The 19,020-nt window shown below is 39.1% G+C and overlaps 2 protein-coding genes across 2 annotated transcripts; one reads left to right on the top strand and one right to left on the bottom strand.

The window, feature by feature from the left end:
- Window positions 1-6,321: 6,321 nt before the first annotated feature.
- LOC116046657 (olfactory receptor 10J4-like) lies at window positions 6,322-7,255 on the bottom strand. The gene has a single exon (XM_031295056.2). The coding sequence runs from the start codon at window positions 7,246-7,248 to the stop codon at window positions 6,322-6,324; it is 927 nt and encodes a 308-aa protein (XP_031150916.1). The 5' UTR covers window positions 7,249-7,255.
- Window positions 7,256-16,564: 9,309 nt separating this feature from the next.
- Window positions 16,565-17,491, top strand: LOC116046656 (olfactory receptor 10J4-like). Its single transcript, XM_031295055.1, has one exon. The coding sequence runs from the start codon at window positions 16,565-16,567 to the stop codon at window positions 17,489-17,491; it is 927 nt and encodes a 308-aa protein (XP_031150915.1).
- Window positions 17,492-19,020: the final 1,529 nt, after the last annotated feature.

The following is a 19,020-nucleotide window of genomic DNA, read 5'->3' as shown; positions in this document are numbered from 1 at the left end:
TATCTTTGTCAAGCACAAACCAGTACAGAATGCATCAATAAATTGTTGGGGAGGGTTGCTGGTGAAGGGAGGGTCAGGTCTTTTTTGATTAAAGATCCCAAAACTCCTCCGGTGTCCCCTGAAATAAATAACCAACAGTCCCCTAGGCTACTGAGAAAGCCGGTTTCCATGACAATCACACAAGTTTATTTACCTGCCGCTGCAATTTGCATGTGAACTGTCCAAGCTTACATGACTTTTCTGTCAGCAATTACCTAAAGTTAGCGGTTAGCCCAGCCAGGTATCTACCAAGAGTGTAGCTCTGTCCTCTCAACAATGCATTGGACTGTAATGTTAGCTCCACTAATGTCAGTCTCAATCTATCAGTAGCATCTGGAAAGACAGATGGAACCGCATTCGTTGTCAGTGACTTGTGGTCCTTTAGATGGCTGGGTTTTTCAAAGTCGTCTGGTCTAAAATGATCACTACACATTAGCCACTTGAGTAGAGTCTCCGCCTTGATGTCCAAGCCAGCAGCAATAAGCCACAGTTGGTTCCTTTCTGGATCTCCAAATGGAAATTTGTGGAAACTTTGTGGTGCTCATCTGTTTGGTTTATTTTTACAATTTCTAAATGCACACTGAATCACCATGTTCCATAGTCCTTAGTTTCCAATCCAATGCTTCAATACCAATGTACTAGGCTACTACTAGGTGTCCCGACTGACGGTGTACGCTTCTCTGTTTACTTTTCGGCACAGTACTACTAACCGGAGCAAAGTAAAATGAGAAAACTAGTCAAAATGTAATGCGATCATTGAGATGCAAGGGTAGTTTTATTTCTAACATTCTATCAACACAGACATTTACATCGATAGTCTGGCGTTATAATTTATTTGCCTTGGGTGTACTATGGAGTGGATAAGACTGTTTTTAGAGGCAGGCTAGCAAATACTGTTGACTTGCGCTAGCCTAGCACTAACGAACTCTGCAACTGGAAGGACTGGATGAAACGTGTTGAAAACGGTCTCCACTGATAAATAACACACTGGCTAACTTGGAAATGAGGTCCTATGTCCAAAATTCTGAACCACCCCTTTAAGTGCACACATAAAGACATGATTTCGGAAAATAAACAAAAACAAAGATATCTGTTTTTGCATATAAACCTTTCATTGGTATTGTGTGTGTTATATTGAAGTACTTCTTTTAGAGCAACAGGTTCAGAATAAATCTACAGAATTAAAAATACTATTATAATAATAATAATAATAATAATAATAATAATAATAATAATACAATGAATTGATCAGTTGTTAAATAGTAGATGTTGATGTTACTCTTTACTGTGTATCAGTGTCATAGAAACAAACTCTTACATTGGATGCCATAAAAAGATCATGAAATGTCACTTATCCTCAGTATTGTTACAGAAGAAATGAAAAACTGATCAGTGTTGATACATCAATTCATTTTGGCTGGAGAGAAAAACCTCTTCAGGTGTTTAGAAATTTCTTTCATTTTTAGTCTGTACATGATTGGATTAAACAGAGGATGGTACAAAATAACTTGTAAAGTCATTATTAAATGCACAGTTTTCGGAAAATGTGGTTCCAGTCCAACTATAATGACGTCATATGCACACAAACAGGAAAAGTTTATCAAAACTATCAGATGAGGTAAGCAGGTCTATGCAGATTTTTTCTGACTTCTTTACTACTTCGATTAGTTATTATAAATATCCTTGTGTTTTTAAAAAGTATGAAAAGCACAGGGACAAGTGCAACATTAAGCAGTATGATCATATCTCGTACAACACGTGCTCCTGAGATGACACACTGAAGTTTATGAACTCTATTGTTTGTATTGCGAAGTCAAAGAAATAATTGCAACATTAGTTGGTCAAAAGTTTGGAGGAGGCCATGTTAACGTACTTCAGGACCAAATCAACAATTATTTGAATAAGGCCTGAGGGCCTAAACATTGTCAGAATAAATAGAGAAATGTATATGGAGTTAAGATTTGAAAAAGTGAATTAAAGAGACATATTGTATACAAGGTAATAATAAAGAAAAGAACAGTCACAAAATATACATGTAACCTGTACTGGCATCTTATTCATTTACCTGACCTTAAAACACACTTATAGTTTGTTAATTTCCAGAATTCACAAAGTGAACTGTTTAAGTCTGTGGACCTTTTTTTATCAGTCCGTTTCACCCTCCATAGATATCATTAAAACTCCTCACCAAGAACGACTAACTTGTAAAGAACTGTATCAAACTCTAGGCCTGAAATTGTAGGCAGAGTTGCTCTGTAGTTGGGGATGAGACCCAAAGGACAGAGGTGGAAATTGTTATTGCAATGCCTTTGGCTAATTTGTCGAAGGTTTGGAGGAGGATGTTTTTACATGTTTCAGGAGACCCAGAGTGGAAAGGTGACTTTGAACTCATCAAAAAGTTACAACAAAAAGGAACATAAAGAAAAGTCTATAGACCCAATCCAACCCAGTATCACGCAATCACAATGTTTGTTTAGAATACCTTCCGGGTAGAAAACTCCTGCATCCGTACATACAGTTTAACAGTGCCAAGCAAACCTTTACGAGAAACCACTGGACATACTCTCATCTTATTCATCTAAAATGCATGTTTGATGGTTTTATATGTCAACACTTTGACTAGCTTGGAGAGCTAATTTACCTGTTGGGCCGCAGACTAAAGAAAATGACACCACCCAAACAAGCAGTCAGTCAGACCAGTCGTGAGATGTCATCGTTTGTAAAGCTAGAATTGGTTTATCAACGACACTAGCAAAGCAACACTACAGTAAATAAGCACAGCAGAAACGGCAGATAGGTTGGATCTTCGTGTTTAACTTAATATCTTTTAACGTGACGGTTACGGCTGAAAATGACAACTTTTTGCTGATTTCACATATCTCCACAATAAATCAATGGCCATTTGTCTACCTGGAAGTGATTTTTGTCTAAGGTTGACGTCACTGTGATTCCATCTATTAGGACTGAACCTACTGAAGTTTAACAAACTGATTGGTTTCTTATGGCTCGATCAATGTATATAATTGGGTATCATCTGCATAACAGTGAAAGTTTTTAGACACAGTTTTTTTTCACAGTTGGTTGTTGCTTTTTGCAACATTTTAAATTGTTAAATTTTTCTTCTACACATTTTCAGCCCTTATTTCTACGTCCCATATTTTGTGATATAAAACAAAAATTTAAAACAGGTCAATTTGACCCAAAGTCAACACAAGGGTTATGCTGATACGCAAGCACAACATACTGGTATGGCTAACGATCCGGCAGGGAATGGATGTCAGGTCACAGCTTATATAGTGAAGAGGTGATGATCAGGACTGGGTGTGCAGATAGCTGATGAGATGCAGGTGTGGGTAGTTGAGGGATCTCCCGCCTTGCTTCGTCGCCAGGCAACCAGACAAGGTGCGGTCAGGAAACTCAGGCAAAAACAGACTCCAGGGCAGAATTCAGGAAACTCAGGCAGAAAACAGACTCAAGAGTCGGGGTTCATGACATGTGGATTATTTGCAATATAACAAATTGGCGACGAGGATGGCGACTGCCAGTGTGCCTCTCCCTGCGTTGTTCCTACCATTCCATTCAATGGATGTGGTGTGTGCGTTCGAGAATGACCTGCTTGCTATTCACGTGGAGGGGGATGACTGGCCCAACACGAGGAAACGTGCAATTCTCCTATACTGCCTGGGCACCGAAGGGCAACGTATATTTTATACCCTCAGGTAAGGTACAACTTATGATTCAGCAGTAGCTGCATTGCGTGCACATTTCAGCCCAGTAATAAATGTTGTGGTGGAACGACACAAGTTCAGACTAAGAGTGCAGAGACCGCATGAGACTGTAGCCGAGAATGTGGGCGCGCTACACAAGCTAGCCACAACATGCAGATTTGCTGGAAACACAGATGAAATGATACAGGACCAACTGATTAAGCATGCTAGCTGCGTAAAAATACGTGAGAGACTGTTAGTGCAAACAGATGCAAATCTCATTCTGCATACAGCAGTAAAGTTGGCATGTCATGTGGAAGCAGCCATCAGGCATGCACAGACTGGCTTCGGAGCCTCATGCTGCAGTGCACGTGGTGAAGGTGAGACCAAAACCAGAACCAGAGCTTACTGCCATCAGAGCACAGATGAAAAAGGGGTGGCCTAAAACAGCAAAGTCTTTACCTGCAGTGCTCAAACCCTACTTTGCTACTAGAGATTAACTCTCAGACCAATATGTGACAATATACAGGGGCCCTCACCGACGGCTAGTGCCTACGGCCCTGAGAAAACAGCTTGTGGACCTGGCACATGAAACTCACCAGGGTGTTGTATGCACCAAATAGAGACTGCGAGACTTATACAGGGGGGCCGGCATGGACATGTGGGTGCAGGAGAGCATTAGTGCATGTGTGACCTGCCAGATGAATGATATAAGTGCTGAGACATGCTGACCCACTTCAGCCAGTTCCACGGCTCAGCGAACTGGGACTGCCGCTATGCAGTGACACTGATTGACTATTACACAAAGCCTTTACTTACTCCATCACAACCACGGCTGTCACCACCTTCCTGTCTGCTGTGTTTGCCCGCTTCGGCAACCCCACAGACGTCATTAGAGATAATGGGACACAAGCGAGTTCGCAGAATTTCTGGCAGTGAGAGACATTACAGACAGGAAAGTGTCTTTGTATTATCCACAAGCAAACAGAGCCATTGAACGCTGGAGCCGCGTTCTTAAAGAGACACAGAAAACCATGGAAACCATTCATACAGGAATTCCTGCTCACTTACCATGCAACTCCACACAGTACAACAGGAGTGTCACCATATGAACTGATGTTCAACAGGAAAATGCGCACAAAGGTGAACATCTTTGCAGCAAGCAAATCTACACTTCTACCGGAGAAGCAGCTGCGCAAACCGTGTCACCTCCAAACAAAATGCATCGAAAGCCTACAGAGATGTGAGGAGAGGTGCACAAGGACCAAGGATCAAAGAGGGAAGCCTAGTAAGAGTAGGGAAACCCTTCCATGTCAAGAAAGGACTGTCAAAGTTCCATAGACCTGCCAGGGTGGTACGGAGCGCTGGTGCAAGTGCATATGTGCTGGAAGATGGACGTACAGGGAACGCTACTCATCTCTCTTTGGTTCCTGACAGACACCATTGAAAGTCCTGTTCCTGTCCCTGAGCCGGGACCTGCACAACTGCTGGATGGTGACGTTCTGAAACCCATCAGGGTCACAAAGAAGCCTGCATGGCTTGACGATTATGGACATTAATTTTTCTCGTGGCCTTTGGGGGGGAACTATTGAAGAGGCAATAAAATTGTGAAATGAGAAAAAATACAAGGACATTGAAAACGTGACTGGAAGCGAACTATAATTTGATTGTTATGTTATGTTGATTGTGTGAACTGTTAAATTGATATTTAGTTTGTTTATGCTATGTAAGATAAGGAAGACATTTAAGTTTGCATTAGTCTACAAGTATATAAGTGATTTAAGAGACAGCATTTTAATCTTTATTTTACCTGGTAAGCTTCCTAAAACAAGAGGGGAAATACTGTATGTTGTGTATTGAGTTATGGGTTTAACCACTAGATGTCACTGTAGACCACATAACATTGTACTGCATGTTTTGTAAGACATTGTGTGAGGAAGAAGAACAGTAAAGCTTAAAGATGCTAAGGTCAATTCTGCAGTTAATGATTTACCCAACTAAGGCTGTTAGAAACCTCACAGTGCTGGTTTTCTTGTTTGTCACGAGGTATAGTCTATTAATAGTGTTAATAAATAAAACATATCACAGCAAAAATAACATGGTATCTTTTTTTAATTATTCTTTGTCCACAATGAAAAAAAAACACATTACACTACTAAACCTTACGTACTTTATATTGCCAAATCAGACACTAAAAACAAGTTAAACAGAAAACTCACAATAATATGCACTCATGTTCTAGGCTCTTGCATTCAGGGCTGTTGATTTAAACATCTTGGAATTTTATCTGAAGAAATAGAAAATATGGTAGTGACAAAAAAGTCAACAATGGTAAAAACATTTAAACTTACTATAGAAATAAATTTCAGTTTGCATTTTGTCATTACATGTTAAGATAAAAAATAAGGTGTTGTATGTCAGTGAAAAAATATTTGACATCACATTGTTGACGCTAGCAATGCTTGTTATTATGTTTAAGTCTATTAGAAACAAATCTTCAAATTAAATACTTTCCAAGAATCTTTGCATTATTATTATGTTGTAATTAGTAGACACAGGTAAATCTGTGAATATATTAGTTTAATTTGTCTCGACTGAACAATCTCTTCAGGTGTTTATAAATTTCTTTCATTTTCAGTCCATATATGATCGGATTAAAAAGAGGATGATACAAAATCATTTGTAAAGACATAATTAAATAAACAGTTTTGGAAAAATCTGTTTCCAGTCGAGCTAGAAGTACATCATATGTAGTCAAACAGGAAAAGTTGATTAGAACCAACAGGTGGGGTAAACAGGTCTGTGCAGCTTTTCTCCTGACTTCTCTACTACTTCGATAGGTTATTATAAGTATCCTGGTGTATGTGAAAAGTATAAAGAGAAGAGGGAGAGGTACAGCACTTACAAACACAATCAAGCCATATATATTCAGCACTGTTGAACTCACACATTGAAGTTTCTGAACTGTGCTGTTGCAAATGATCCCTTTTAAAATAAAGTAACAGAGCTTTTTATTTGCATTTAGTAACATTCCCACTGAAAACTGACAAGCAGGCAGAATCCAAGCTAAAATCAGGAAAACATAAACAGTTTTTTTTCTCATGATAGTTGGATATTGCAGAGGTTTACATATAGACACATATCTGTCATAAGACATGACTGACAACAGGAAGAATTCTGAAATGGCTAGAGTGTAATATATAAACCACTGAAAGAGACAGGCTGAATAAGATATGATCTGTTTTTCAGATAAAAAGTCAATCAAAAGCTTTGGATAGATAGCAGTGCTGTAAAGAAGAGAGTTGATTAACAAAGCTGCAATGAAAATGTACATAGGTTCATGGAGGGATTTGTTAATCACTATGATGCCCACAATAGTGGAATTACTGCAAATTATTAGAATATATGCTGTAAACATGATCACAAAATAAAGATATCTGTATTTCTGCACTTCCACATGCCCATCAAAAGTTATATATGTTACATTTAATTCATTATCCATTATGATTGTCTGATATGAAATGTTAATGAATAAAACAGGTATATTACTAGAAGTCTCATATAACCTGAGATTGTCTTTTCAGTCAACAGTACCTGACCTTGATACACACTGGTGTGGTCCAGGAATCACAGACATTGGATCTGTGATCTGTTTGAGTCTCTGAGAAGTTTTTTATCAGACTGCATCAACCTCCATGGATCTCATTAACCTCTCTAAAGGAATAGCTACTAACATGTAAACAACTTGATCAAACTCTGGAGGCCTGACCTCATCGTTGTTGTTAGACTTTGTTTGCTCTGGTTATGTGAGTGGGACGACAGTGGGTGGTGGCAGCAACACCACTGTAACTCCTGTCACTGTAGAGAACAGTAACACATTTCACTCCTACAATATTCATGTATAATTGTTGAATGAACATGGTCACATAGATTACTTGAAACATACCCTGTACACACTGTATGCCTGGGTTTCTGAGCTGTTGCCACCAGGGTCTGAAGAAATGCCCCTTTCCAGTCCTTCCATCAGGGAGCGACTCTGATTGCTGGAGATGGCCAGCTCCTCAGCAGGGGTGAAGTCCTGTGGAAGAGGGCCCCCTCCAGTCTTCTTCGCCTCATTTTTCTTCCTGTTGGCCACAAGCAATGTCATTGTTCTATAGGCCCTTTGTATACCAATATCCTACAAAAGGGACTGACTCAGGCAATTCAGCCTTGTACTTGTTGGCCTTAAAATATGCACAAGTATTGCCTACTGCTACTTACCGGTTATGTTTTTAAATGTATTTTTTATTTGCTCCCACGATCTTTTTCCACTGCCAGGGTTGCAACTGAAATAATACAGCAACAAAGTTTTAACGTTATGGAATGCACAAGTGTAATTATGGTCAGCTCTTGTGCCTGGGGCAGTGATATCGATAACTCATGTAACTTACGCATTTACATTTGCATACATAAACACAGATATTAAACAAAAATATAAAATAAACAATGAATACAGAAACAAATATATACATTTGAAAAAGCAGAATGGTTTAGTGCAGAATATGCAAAAATAGGGATGTGTAGTGTGTACAATATGCAGGTGTATAGTCCCGGATGTAAGTAAATGCAAAGTGTAGTGTCTAGGGGTGGGCAGGTTAAAAATCAATGTCAGTTGAGTTCCGGGGCTTTGTTAATAAGGCTGACTGCAGAGGTGTGAGGTTTTGGTCTTGATGGACTTTTTTGCAGGTTAAACCTTTTCAGCTGCCGCAAAATGGATATCCTCTGTTATGCTTTTTTTGTTAAGGGAGCTGATGTTTAGCTCCCATTGAGGTCCCGGGAGATGATGGAGGCCATGAATCAGAAGGACTCCACAAAGTTGACTGTGGAGCTACCCAGGGCCATGGGGGCAGGTGGGGCTGCATCTATTTGGAAATCCACAAACATCTCCACTGTCTTTAGAGCGTTTATCTCCACGTGTTTCTGACTGCACCAGGTCCACAGATGTTCAATCTTACACCTGTACGCAGATTTCCCCCCACCAGAGTTGAGTCCAACGAGGGTGGTGTTGTCTTTGGGAGCTAGACAGACAGCTGCAGCTGTTGGTATTGCGATCCGATACTGTCGATACAGTATCGGTCCTACCACATTTATTGCGAAACTTGTACTTGTTTACTTGTAAACCAAAGCATAGGATTACCACACTCCTTTTCAGGAAAAGAAGCAAAACCGACCGGCTACACATGCTTCACCCTGCAAAATCAGCTGCCGGCCAGCACAGACAAAGGATTTCCTTGGATTGTGGTTGCACCTGGGTTGCGGCTGCGGCTGCTGCTGTGTTCATGCTCAACGGCCACTACTGTTATTATTATTATTAGTCATAGTTCTATTGCCTTTCCTGTCACTGTTCATCATGGCATTCCAATATATTCCAACAAGCCATTTAGGCCCTTTACAGGTATTTGACTTGTTTATACTCCTAGAGGATTTAACAGATCCTTCCCAAATTGGGTCAGCAGCATGTCAAGACTTTGTATTAAATACTAATAGGAAATGTACAGTCAGTGTTTTGTGTAATAATAATAATTCTTGTTCTGAGGAAGGTATTTAATGTGATAATTTGTTTCTATAACATATTGCACAGAAATACTCCAACAACACTAAGGAAGAACCTTTTTGTGAGACCAGCCTCTTGTTTAGGGCCTTCATCAGGGTTAGGGTTACTTTTTATGGTTAGAATTTTCAAACACAACAGAACATTTTTATTCTATTTTTTTGTTGTTGATGAACTGCAAAAATAGAACCCTGTTATCACAATCACTTTCATATTGTTAATATTGTACCTGGGTGTATTGTTAAAGTTTATAATGGTTATAAGTTGAACGTGTCAGAATAAGCAAGAGCAATTGCTCCACACTGTGATTTGATCCCCTGAGAGGCAAAGAGGATATTCCAGAAAAACAAAATGTCAGAAATCTAAGGCTTGAATTATTGGTCATTATTACATTTTCACACAACTGACTGTTTACAACAAGGCAATTACACATGTAAGACAAGCACACTTCTCAGAACTGATAACCGACATACACAATAACCTTAACTCTATTTCTAATCCTGCTTGTGGTGTTTCCTCACTGTAAAATTTTAATATTTATGATAGCATTTCTTCAGCTCCTGTTTATATTTTTAAGAAAATGCTGTCATTATTGACTGTTTAGTAGTTGCACTGCTTGTCACTTTGTGTGGTTTCTCTGATGCACTTTGTTACATTTTATATGTATGAAAAGTGCTTTTCACATAAAGTGTGACTGAATCATTATTCATTAACTAATTGATATATATATATATCAATTAGTTATATATATATATATATATATATATATATATATATATATATATATATATATATATATATATATATATATATATGCACCTGCCAGGGTGATATTTAAAAAGACAGGTGATTCCATATTCTAATCACATTTAAAACTTAGCAAACATAACAATTTGACAATATCATTTTTTTAAAAAAATACTTTTATTGCTATTCCTTCACTTAATTAACACTCCATTACCGTACAAAGCAGTACAATTTTCATATCCTTGCAAAAACATTTTGGGATATGTATGGACATATATATGTAGTCCACCCAGTGCTGATAATAATAATAATAACAAAATAATAAAAGCAACCCTCATAGCAAAATACATGTATGTGATATGTCTGTTCTTCTTAACATTATTTTATCGATGTATGACTTGGACGGAAATAAAAAACCTCCATTCTAGTCTCTGTAAGTCTGTGGCAGTAAGGCCGAGAATCACCCTGACACTTGTAACAAAAACTTTAGAGTGTTTCCTTTCCAATGGTATCAGGCACACCCCTGAGTGTCAAAGTATACGGGAGCTGTACCACTTTTAATTTGGGTATGACATTTAGACCAAAAAGCATGGAATTTCAAGCGTTTCTTCAGCCACTTCTGTCTACAACAGTCGCAAACCCTTTTGACATTATGTAAACACATAATGTCATCTGAAAACTGCTGCCCTGATTAAAAAAAACAATGCAATTGATCTCAGCTGATATTCTGTCTGGAATGGAGTGGAATGGACATTTCTAAGTGACCCCAAACCTTTGACCGGTAGAATATATATATATATGTTGGGTTGCCATATTATCAAAGATGTTTATCAATATTAATAAAGTTATGAATATGGTTATTAATAACTTTATCAAATCAACAAACAATCAAAACGGGGCACCACCCTGAAACTTCAGGGGCCAATACTGAACTGTGGAATAGTCTCATTTGTCAGTGGAAGGGTGAAATCCAAGCACTGACCTGTGTTTAACCAGCAATACAATACAATATACAATATACAATACAATAAGTATACAAATAATCACAAACAACTGCTAATTAAGGTATAGTAGAATTTATTAACTTCAAAATTATCAATGGCCAATCAATAATCCTTTGATCAATTAAAACCAATATACGTTTCTTTTAAGTACAACAAAACAAAGCAAAAACAAAACAGCATGTGGAGAGATCCTCTGTGTGTGTGTGTGTGTGTGTGTGTGTGGGTGTGAGAGAGTGGGTGTGAAAGATTAGGGGGGGTTGACGAGGTGTAGTCTAGCCAAAGACTACAAAAATGGCTACTCCTGTGAGCTGCACAAAACTGTTTCACCCCAAGAGGGCGGTATTGTTAGGCTAGGCCCAAGATTAGCCATTAGCTCATTCAGGCTAAGCTATGTGCTACCAACAATAGGCTAGCTGCTAAGCTAACGTGTCTGCACATGTGTGGTTGACAAGTGGGAGACCCAGGAGCGCAGAACTGTGGAGCGGTGCGCGCTCTGCAGTTTATGTGACTCGCTGTTTGGCCAGCTGTTCACCTTAGCGTGTGTGTGTAACTAGCTATGTGTTCATATATGTGTGTGTGAGAGAAAGGTTAGAAAAAGAGATATATTTTTACTTGGATCTTGGTTACCGATAATGACCAACCCTCTCAGTCAACTCATGTCTGGACTAAAGTGGAATTAGGCGCAGACTCTGAGAATTTTGTCTGACTGAGGGGACGTTCATTATAACCACTCCGGTGTACAGCACCTAAAACTCCTCAGCAGTGGGAGAAGCAGAAAGTAGCATTTACAGCCTGAACAAGCTAGCTACATATTCAACACAACATATCAACAATGCACCGTGATCAGAGTACATTCACAGAATAGATTTGACTCAGCGGTCACAATCCTAGATTAATACATTACACGCACAGCAGTAGCGCTGTATTAATCAGATCACATTAATGGTAACACAAAGTAGCAGCAATAGCAAATTACTCATTAATAAAACACACTATTTATCTCTGCCCAGACGTAAGCCTTCTTACTGTGTGTTCACTCCGTTTGTCCGTAGGTTTCCACGAAAGAAACGGGGGTCCGTGTCTGCTCGTCAGCAGATCAGAGGAAGCTTTCCTTCCAAAAAGAGCAGAAGGAAGGGAGCTAGAGTCGACTTCAGAAGAAAAACGTTGTTTCCTTCTCCTGCAGATATGAAAACACTAGCGAGTGGTTTCAGAGGATCCACGGTGCTCCCAGCACCGAAATTAAATCCACTTTGTTTCAAAAATGGAAGTTTTAGCATAAAATTGTCGTCCTGACCTGGTACAACCTGGGGTTGAGGTGGAAAGCATTTGTTTCTGTGTGTCATGCTGTAGTGACAAAGTCACAGGGCAAAAGACGAGAAGTGGGGGATGAAGAGGTTATTTATAGGTCAGGCCACCAGACCTGGCTCCCTGCTGTGTTTATGGTACCAGGAGCCAATGGGAATGCAGGACCTCCTGGTGTTTCGGCCATTTTGTGCAGTAGCACCTGGATGCGACTTTTAGGCTGCAAGGTCTGCATGCAGGCTGTTGTTAGAAAATGGGTGATGAACCATCTTTCCTGAGGAGACCTGGATCGGAAATTTCCAGGTAGGCCCTTCTTTGTCTCAGGCCCATTGTCTCTGAGCACATGTTGGCTGGAAATCCTTTGTTTGACAAGATAATGTTTAACCCACTCCTGGACGGTCCCAACATAACATACATACATATATATATATATATATATATATATTCACATCAATGAATAATCAACCAATCAGACTTTATGTGAAAAACACTTTTCATACATATAAAATGTAACAAAGTGCATCAGAGAAACCACACAAAGCGACAAGCAGTGTAACTACTAAACAGTCAATAATGACAGCATTTTCTTAAAAATATAAACAGGAGCTGAGGAAATGCTATCATAAGTATTAAGATTTTACAGTGAGGAAACACCACAAGCAGGATTAGAAATAGAGTTAAGGTTATTGTGTATGTCGCTTATCAGTTTTGAGAAGTGTGCTTGTCTTGCATGTGTAATTGCCTTGTTGTAAACAGTGAGTTGTGTGAAAATGTAATAATTACCAATAATTCAAGCCTTAAATTTCTGACGTTTTTTTTTCTGGAATATCCTCTTTGCCTCTCAGGGGATCAAATCACAGTGTGGAGCAATTGCTCTTGCTTATTCTGACACCTTTACCTTATAACCATTATAAACTTTAACAATACACCCAGGTACAATATTAACAATATGAAAGTGATTGTGATAACAGTGTTCTATTTCTTTGCAGTTCATCAACAACATAAAAATAGAATAAAAATGTTCTGTTGTGTTTGAAAATTCTAACCATAAAAAGTAACCCTAACCCTGATGAAGGCCCTAAACAAGAGGCTGGTCTCACAAAAAGGTTCTTCCTTAGTGTTGTTGGAGTATTTCTGTGAATTATGTTATAGAAACAAATTATCACATTAAATACCTTCCTCAGAACAAGAATTATTATTATACAAAACACTGACTGTACATTTCCTATTAGTATTTAATACAAAGTCTTGACATGCTGCTGACCCAATTTGGGAAGAATCTGTTAAATCCTCTAGGAGTATAAACAAGTCCAATACCTGTAAAGGGCCTAAATGGCTTGTTGGAATATATTGGAATGCCATGATGAACAGTGACAGGAAAGGCAATAGAACTATGACTAATAATAATAATAACAGTAGTAACAGTGGCCGTTGAGCAGGAACACAGCAGCAGCCGCAGCCACGACCCAGGTCCAACCACAATCCAAGGAAATCCTTTGTCTGTGCTGGCCGGCAGCTGATTTTGCAGGGTGAAGCATGTGTAGCCGGTCGGTTTTGCTCCTTTTCCTGAAAAGGAGTGTGGTAATCCTATGCTTTGGTTTACAAGTAAACAAGTACAAGTTTCGCAATAAATGTGGTAGGACCAATACTGTCGATACAGTATCGGTCCTACCACATTTATTACAAAACTTGACCTGCACAAAGGGTACTGGCAAGTGCCTTTGACCCTTAGAGAAAGATGGTCATCAGAGGAGCATGTAAATGCTTCATTGGCCTTGTCAGAGGTCTTTGCTCTAAGAGTGCCATTCTAAATATGACAGAGTCACATAACATGTGCAAACATAGTCTAACAACAAGTCTAACAACATCAACATGTGACTCCATTCATCAGCTCCAGCCCTCCAGACCCACCTCAGCAGGGGCCAGGTCCTGTTTGTTTCTCATCATGCCCACCCCAGAGTCCCCCCTCCACAACAACAACCCTCTCCATCCAGGGGAGACAAGTTAAAGAACATCAGCACTGGTTCCCCTCAAGGCTGCATCCTTTCCCCTCTGCTCTTCTCCCTGTATACCAACAGCTGCAGCTGTCTGTCTAGCTCCCAAAGACAACACCACCCTCGTTGGACTCAACTCTGGTGGGGGTAAGTCTGCGTACAGGTGTAAGATTGAACATCTGTGGACCTGGTGCAGTCAGAAACACGTGGAGATAAACGCTCTAAAGACAGTGGAGATGTTTGTGGATTTCCAAATAGATGCAGCCCCACCTGCCCCCATGGCCCTGGGTAACTCCACAGTCAACTTTGTGGAGTCCTTCTGATTCATGGCCTCCATCATCTCCAGGGACCTCAATGGGAGCTAAACATCAGCTCCCTTAACAAAAAAAGCATAACAGAGGATATCCATTTTGCGGCAGCTGAAAAGGTTTAACCTGCAAAAAAGTCCATCAAGACCAAAACCTCACACCTCTGCAGTCAGCCTTATTAACAAAGCCCCAGACCTCAACTGTCATTGATTTTTAACCTGCCCACCCCTAGACACTACACTTTGCATTTACTTACATCCGGGACTATACACCTGCATATTGTACACACTACACATCCCTATTTTTGCATATTCTGCACTAAACCATTCTGCTTTTTCAAATGTATATATTTGTTTCTGTATTCATTGTTTATTTTATATTTTTGTTTATTTGTGTTTATGTATGCAAAATCACCAGTGCGTATCAAGGTAAGGAACTGCTGACTGAATAAGAATAAATAAAAAAAACATTTAGTTGCTGCTGTCAAGTAACAGATTTATATGATTAGCAGTATTTGTAGACTATTCCTGATATGCAGCAAGCAGCTGCCACACAAACGCAAATTTTATTAAAACCTCCATGTCAAACAAGCAAACCAGCTGTTGGAACCTAAAAGGACAATAAGGGCCCTCCAAGCAAAGCACGGCCATGTGCTTTTCCCTGAATAAGGCCTTAATTCAGTTACCCGGCTTCACTAACCTAACAACCGCGGTCCCGCATAAGCTGTGACACAACGGTGGTTATCAACTAGTTCAATCAACCCAGTTTTTTCCAATCTAGAAACGCGCGTGTTCATATAAAAGGGGTAATCATGGACAAAACTACGAGAGACGCATATTTTATACAAGAAATATGAGGAATACAGACATATAATCCAGGCAAAAAACAACACAGTCGCTGCTGCCAAATCAAGGAGGGAAAGCTGGCAGAAAATAGCAGACGCTGTAAATGCGTAAGTTACATAACTTATCAATATCACTGTCCCAGGCACAAGATCTGACCATAATCACACTTGTGCATTCCATAACGTTAAACTTTTGTTGCTGTATTATTTCAGTTGCAACCCTGGCAGTGGAAAAAGATCGTGGCAGCAAATAAAAAATACATTTAAAAAAGTTAGTAGCAGTAGGCAATACTTATACATATTTTAAGGCCAACAAGTACAAGGCTGAATTGCCTGAGTCAGTCCCTTTTGTAGGATATTGGTATACAAAGGGCCTATAGAACAATGACATTGCTTGTGGCCAACAAGATGAAAAATGAGGCGAAGAAGACCGGAGGGGACCCTCCTCCACAGGACTTCACCCCTGCTGAGGAGCTGGCCATCTCCAGCAATCAGAGTCGCCCCCTGATGGAAGGACTGGAAAGGGGCATTTCTTCAGACCCTGGTGGCAACAGCTCAGAAACCCAGGCATACAGTGTGTACAGGGTATGTTTCAAGTAATCTATGTGACCATGTTCATTCAACAATTATACATGAATATTGTAGGAGTGAAATGTGTTACTGTTCTCTATAGTGACAGGAGTTACAGTGGTGTTGCTGCCACCACCCACTGTCGTCCCACTCACATAACCAGAGCAAACAAAGTCTAACAACAACGATGAGGTCAGGCCTCCAGAGTTTGATCAAGTTGTTTACATGTTAGTAGCTATTCCTTTAGAGAGGTTAATGAGATCCATGGAGGTTGATGCAGTCTCATAAAAAACTTCTCAGAGACTCAAACAGATCACAGATCCAATGTCTGTGATTCCTGGACCACACCAGTGTGTATCAAGGTCAGGTACTGTTGACTGAAAAGACAATCTCAGGTTATATGAGACTTCTAGTAATTTACCTGTTTTATTCATCAACATTTAATTTTAGACTATCTCAATGGATAATGAATTAAATGTAACATATATAACTTTTGATGGGCATGTGGAAGTGCAGAAATACAGATATCTTTATTTTGTGATCATGTTTACAGCATATATTCTAATAATTTGCAGTAATTCCACTATTGTGGGCATCATAGTGATTAACAAATCCCTCCATGAACCTATGTACATTTTCATTGCAGCTTTGTTAATCAACTCTCTTCTTTACAGCACTGCTATCTATCCAAAGCTTTTGATTGACTTTTTATCTGAAAAACAGATCATATCTTATTCAGCCTGTCTCTTTCAGTGGTTTATATATTACACTCTAGCCATTTCAGAATTCTTCCTGTTATCAGTCATGGCCTATGACAGATATGTGTCTATATGTAAACCTCTGAAATATCACACTATCATGAGAAAAAAAACTGTTAATATTTTCCTGATTTTAGCTTGGATTCTGCCTGCTTGTCAGATGTCAGTGGGACCGTTGCTGTTTGCTAATGAAAAACTCTGTTACTTTATCTTGAAAGGAATAATTTGCAACAGCAGAATTCAAAAACTTCAGTGTGTGACTTCAACAGTGGCAAATATATATGGCTTGATTCTTTTTGTAGAATCTGTACCTCTCCCTCTTCTCTTTATACTTTTTACATACACCAGGATACTTATAATAACCTATCGAAGTAGTAGAGAAGTCAGGAGAAAAGCTGCACAGACCTGTTTACCCCACCTGTTGGTTCTGATCAACTTTTCCTGTTTATCTACATATGATGTACTTCTAGCTCGACTGGAAACAGATTTTTCCAAAACTGTTTATTTAATTATGTCTTTTCAAATGATTTTGTATCATCCTCTTTTTAATCCGATCATATATGGACTGAAAATGAAAGACATTTTTAAACACCTGAAGAGATTGTTCAGTCGAGACAAATTAAACTAATTTTTTATTCACAGATTTACCTGTGTCTACTAATTACAACATAATAATAATGCAAAGATTCTTGGAAAGTATTTAATTTGAGGATTTGTTTCTAATAGACTTAAACATAATAACAAGCATTGTTAGCGTCAACAATGTGATGTCAAATATTTTTTTCACTGACATACAACACCTTATTTTAACATGTAATGACAAAATGCAAACTGAAGTTTATTTCTGTAGTAAATTTAAATGTTGTTACCATTGTTGACTTTTTTTTATCAGTACTATATTTTCTATTTCTTCAGATAAAATTCCAAGATGTTTAAATCAAAGAGCCTAGAACATGAGTGCATATTATTGTGAGTTTTCTGTTTAACTTGTTTTTAGTGTCTGATTTGGCAATATAAAGTATGTAAGGGTTAGTAGTGTAATGTGTTTTTTTTCATTGTGGAATAAGAATAATTAAAAAAAGATACCATATTATTTTTTGCTGTGATATGTTTTATTTATTAACACTATTAATAGACTATACCTCGTGACAAACAAGAAAACCAGCACTGTGAGGTTTCTAACAGCCTTAGTTGGGTAAATCATTAACTGCAGAATTGACCTTAGCATCTTTGAGCTTTACTGTTCTTCTTCCTCACACAATGTCTTACAAAACATGCAGTACAATGTTATGTGGTCTACAGTGACATCTAGTGGTTAAACTATTACTCAATACACAACATACAGTATTTCCCCTCTTGTTTAGGAAGCTTACCAGGTAAAATAAAGATTAAAATGCTGTCTCTTAAATCACTTAGACCTCGGCTGTAGACTAATGCAAACTTAAATGTCTTCCTTATCTTACATAGCCTAAACAAACTAAATATCAATTTAACAGTTATAGCAGACAACCTGATGTATGTATTTTTTCTCATTTCACAATTTTATTCCCTCTTCAATAGTTCCCCCCAAAGGCCATGAGAAAAAATAATGTACATAATCGTCAAGCCATGCAGGCTTCTTTGTGACCCTGATGGGTTTCAGAACGTCACCATCCAGCAGTTGTGCAGGTCCCGGCTCAGGGACAGGAACAGGACTTTCAATGGTGTCTGTCAGGAACCAAAGAGAGATGAGTAGCGTTCCCTGTACGTCCATCTTCCAGCACATATGCACTTGCATCAGGTCTCCGTACCACCCTGGCAGGTCTATGGAACTTTGACAGTCCTTTCTTGACATGGAAGGGTTTCCGTACACTTACTAGGCTTCCCTCTTTGATCCTTTTTCCTTGTGCACCTCTCCTCACATCTCTGTAGGCTTTCGATGCGTTTTGTTTGGAGGTGACAAGGTTGCGCAGCTGCTTCTCTGGCAGCAAGGTAGATTTGCTTGCTGGACAGATGTTCACCTTTGTGCGCATTTTCCTGTTGAACATCAGTTCATATGGTGACACCCCTGTTGTACTGTGTGGAGTTGCATGGTAAGTGAGCAGGAAATCCTGTATGAATGGTTTCCATGGTTTTCTCTCCTGCTCGGCAGTAAGAAGTGTCTCTTTAAGAACGCGG

This window comes from Sander lucioperca, chromosome 8, assembly GCF_008315115.2.
Source record: "Sander lucioperca isolate FBNREF2018 chromosome 8, SLUC_FBN_1.2, whole genome shotgun sequence".
NCBI classification, from domain to species: Eukaryota; Metazoa; Chordata; class Actinopteri; order Perciformes; family Percidae; genus Sander; species Sander lucioperca.
Note: the sequence above shows the minus strand (reverse complement) of the source record. Positions and strands in the feature narration are given on the sequence as shown.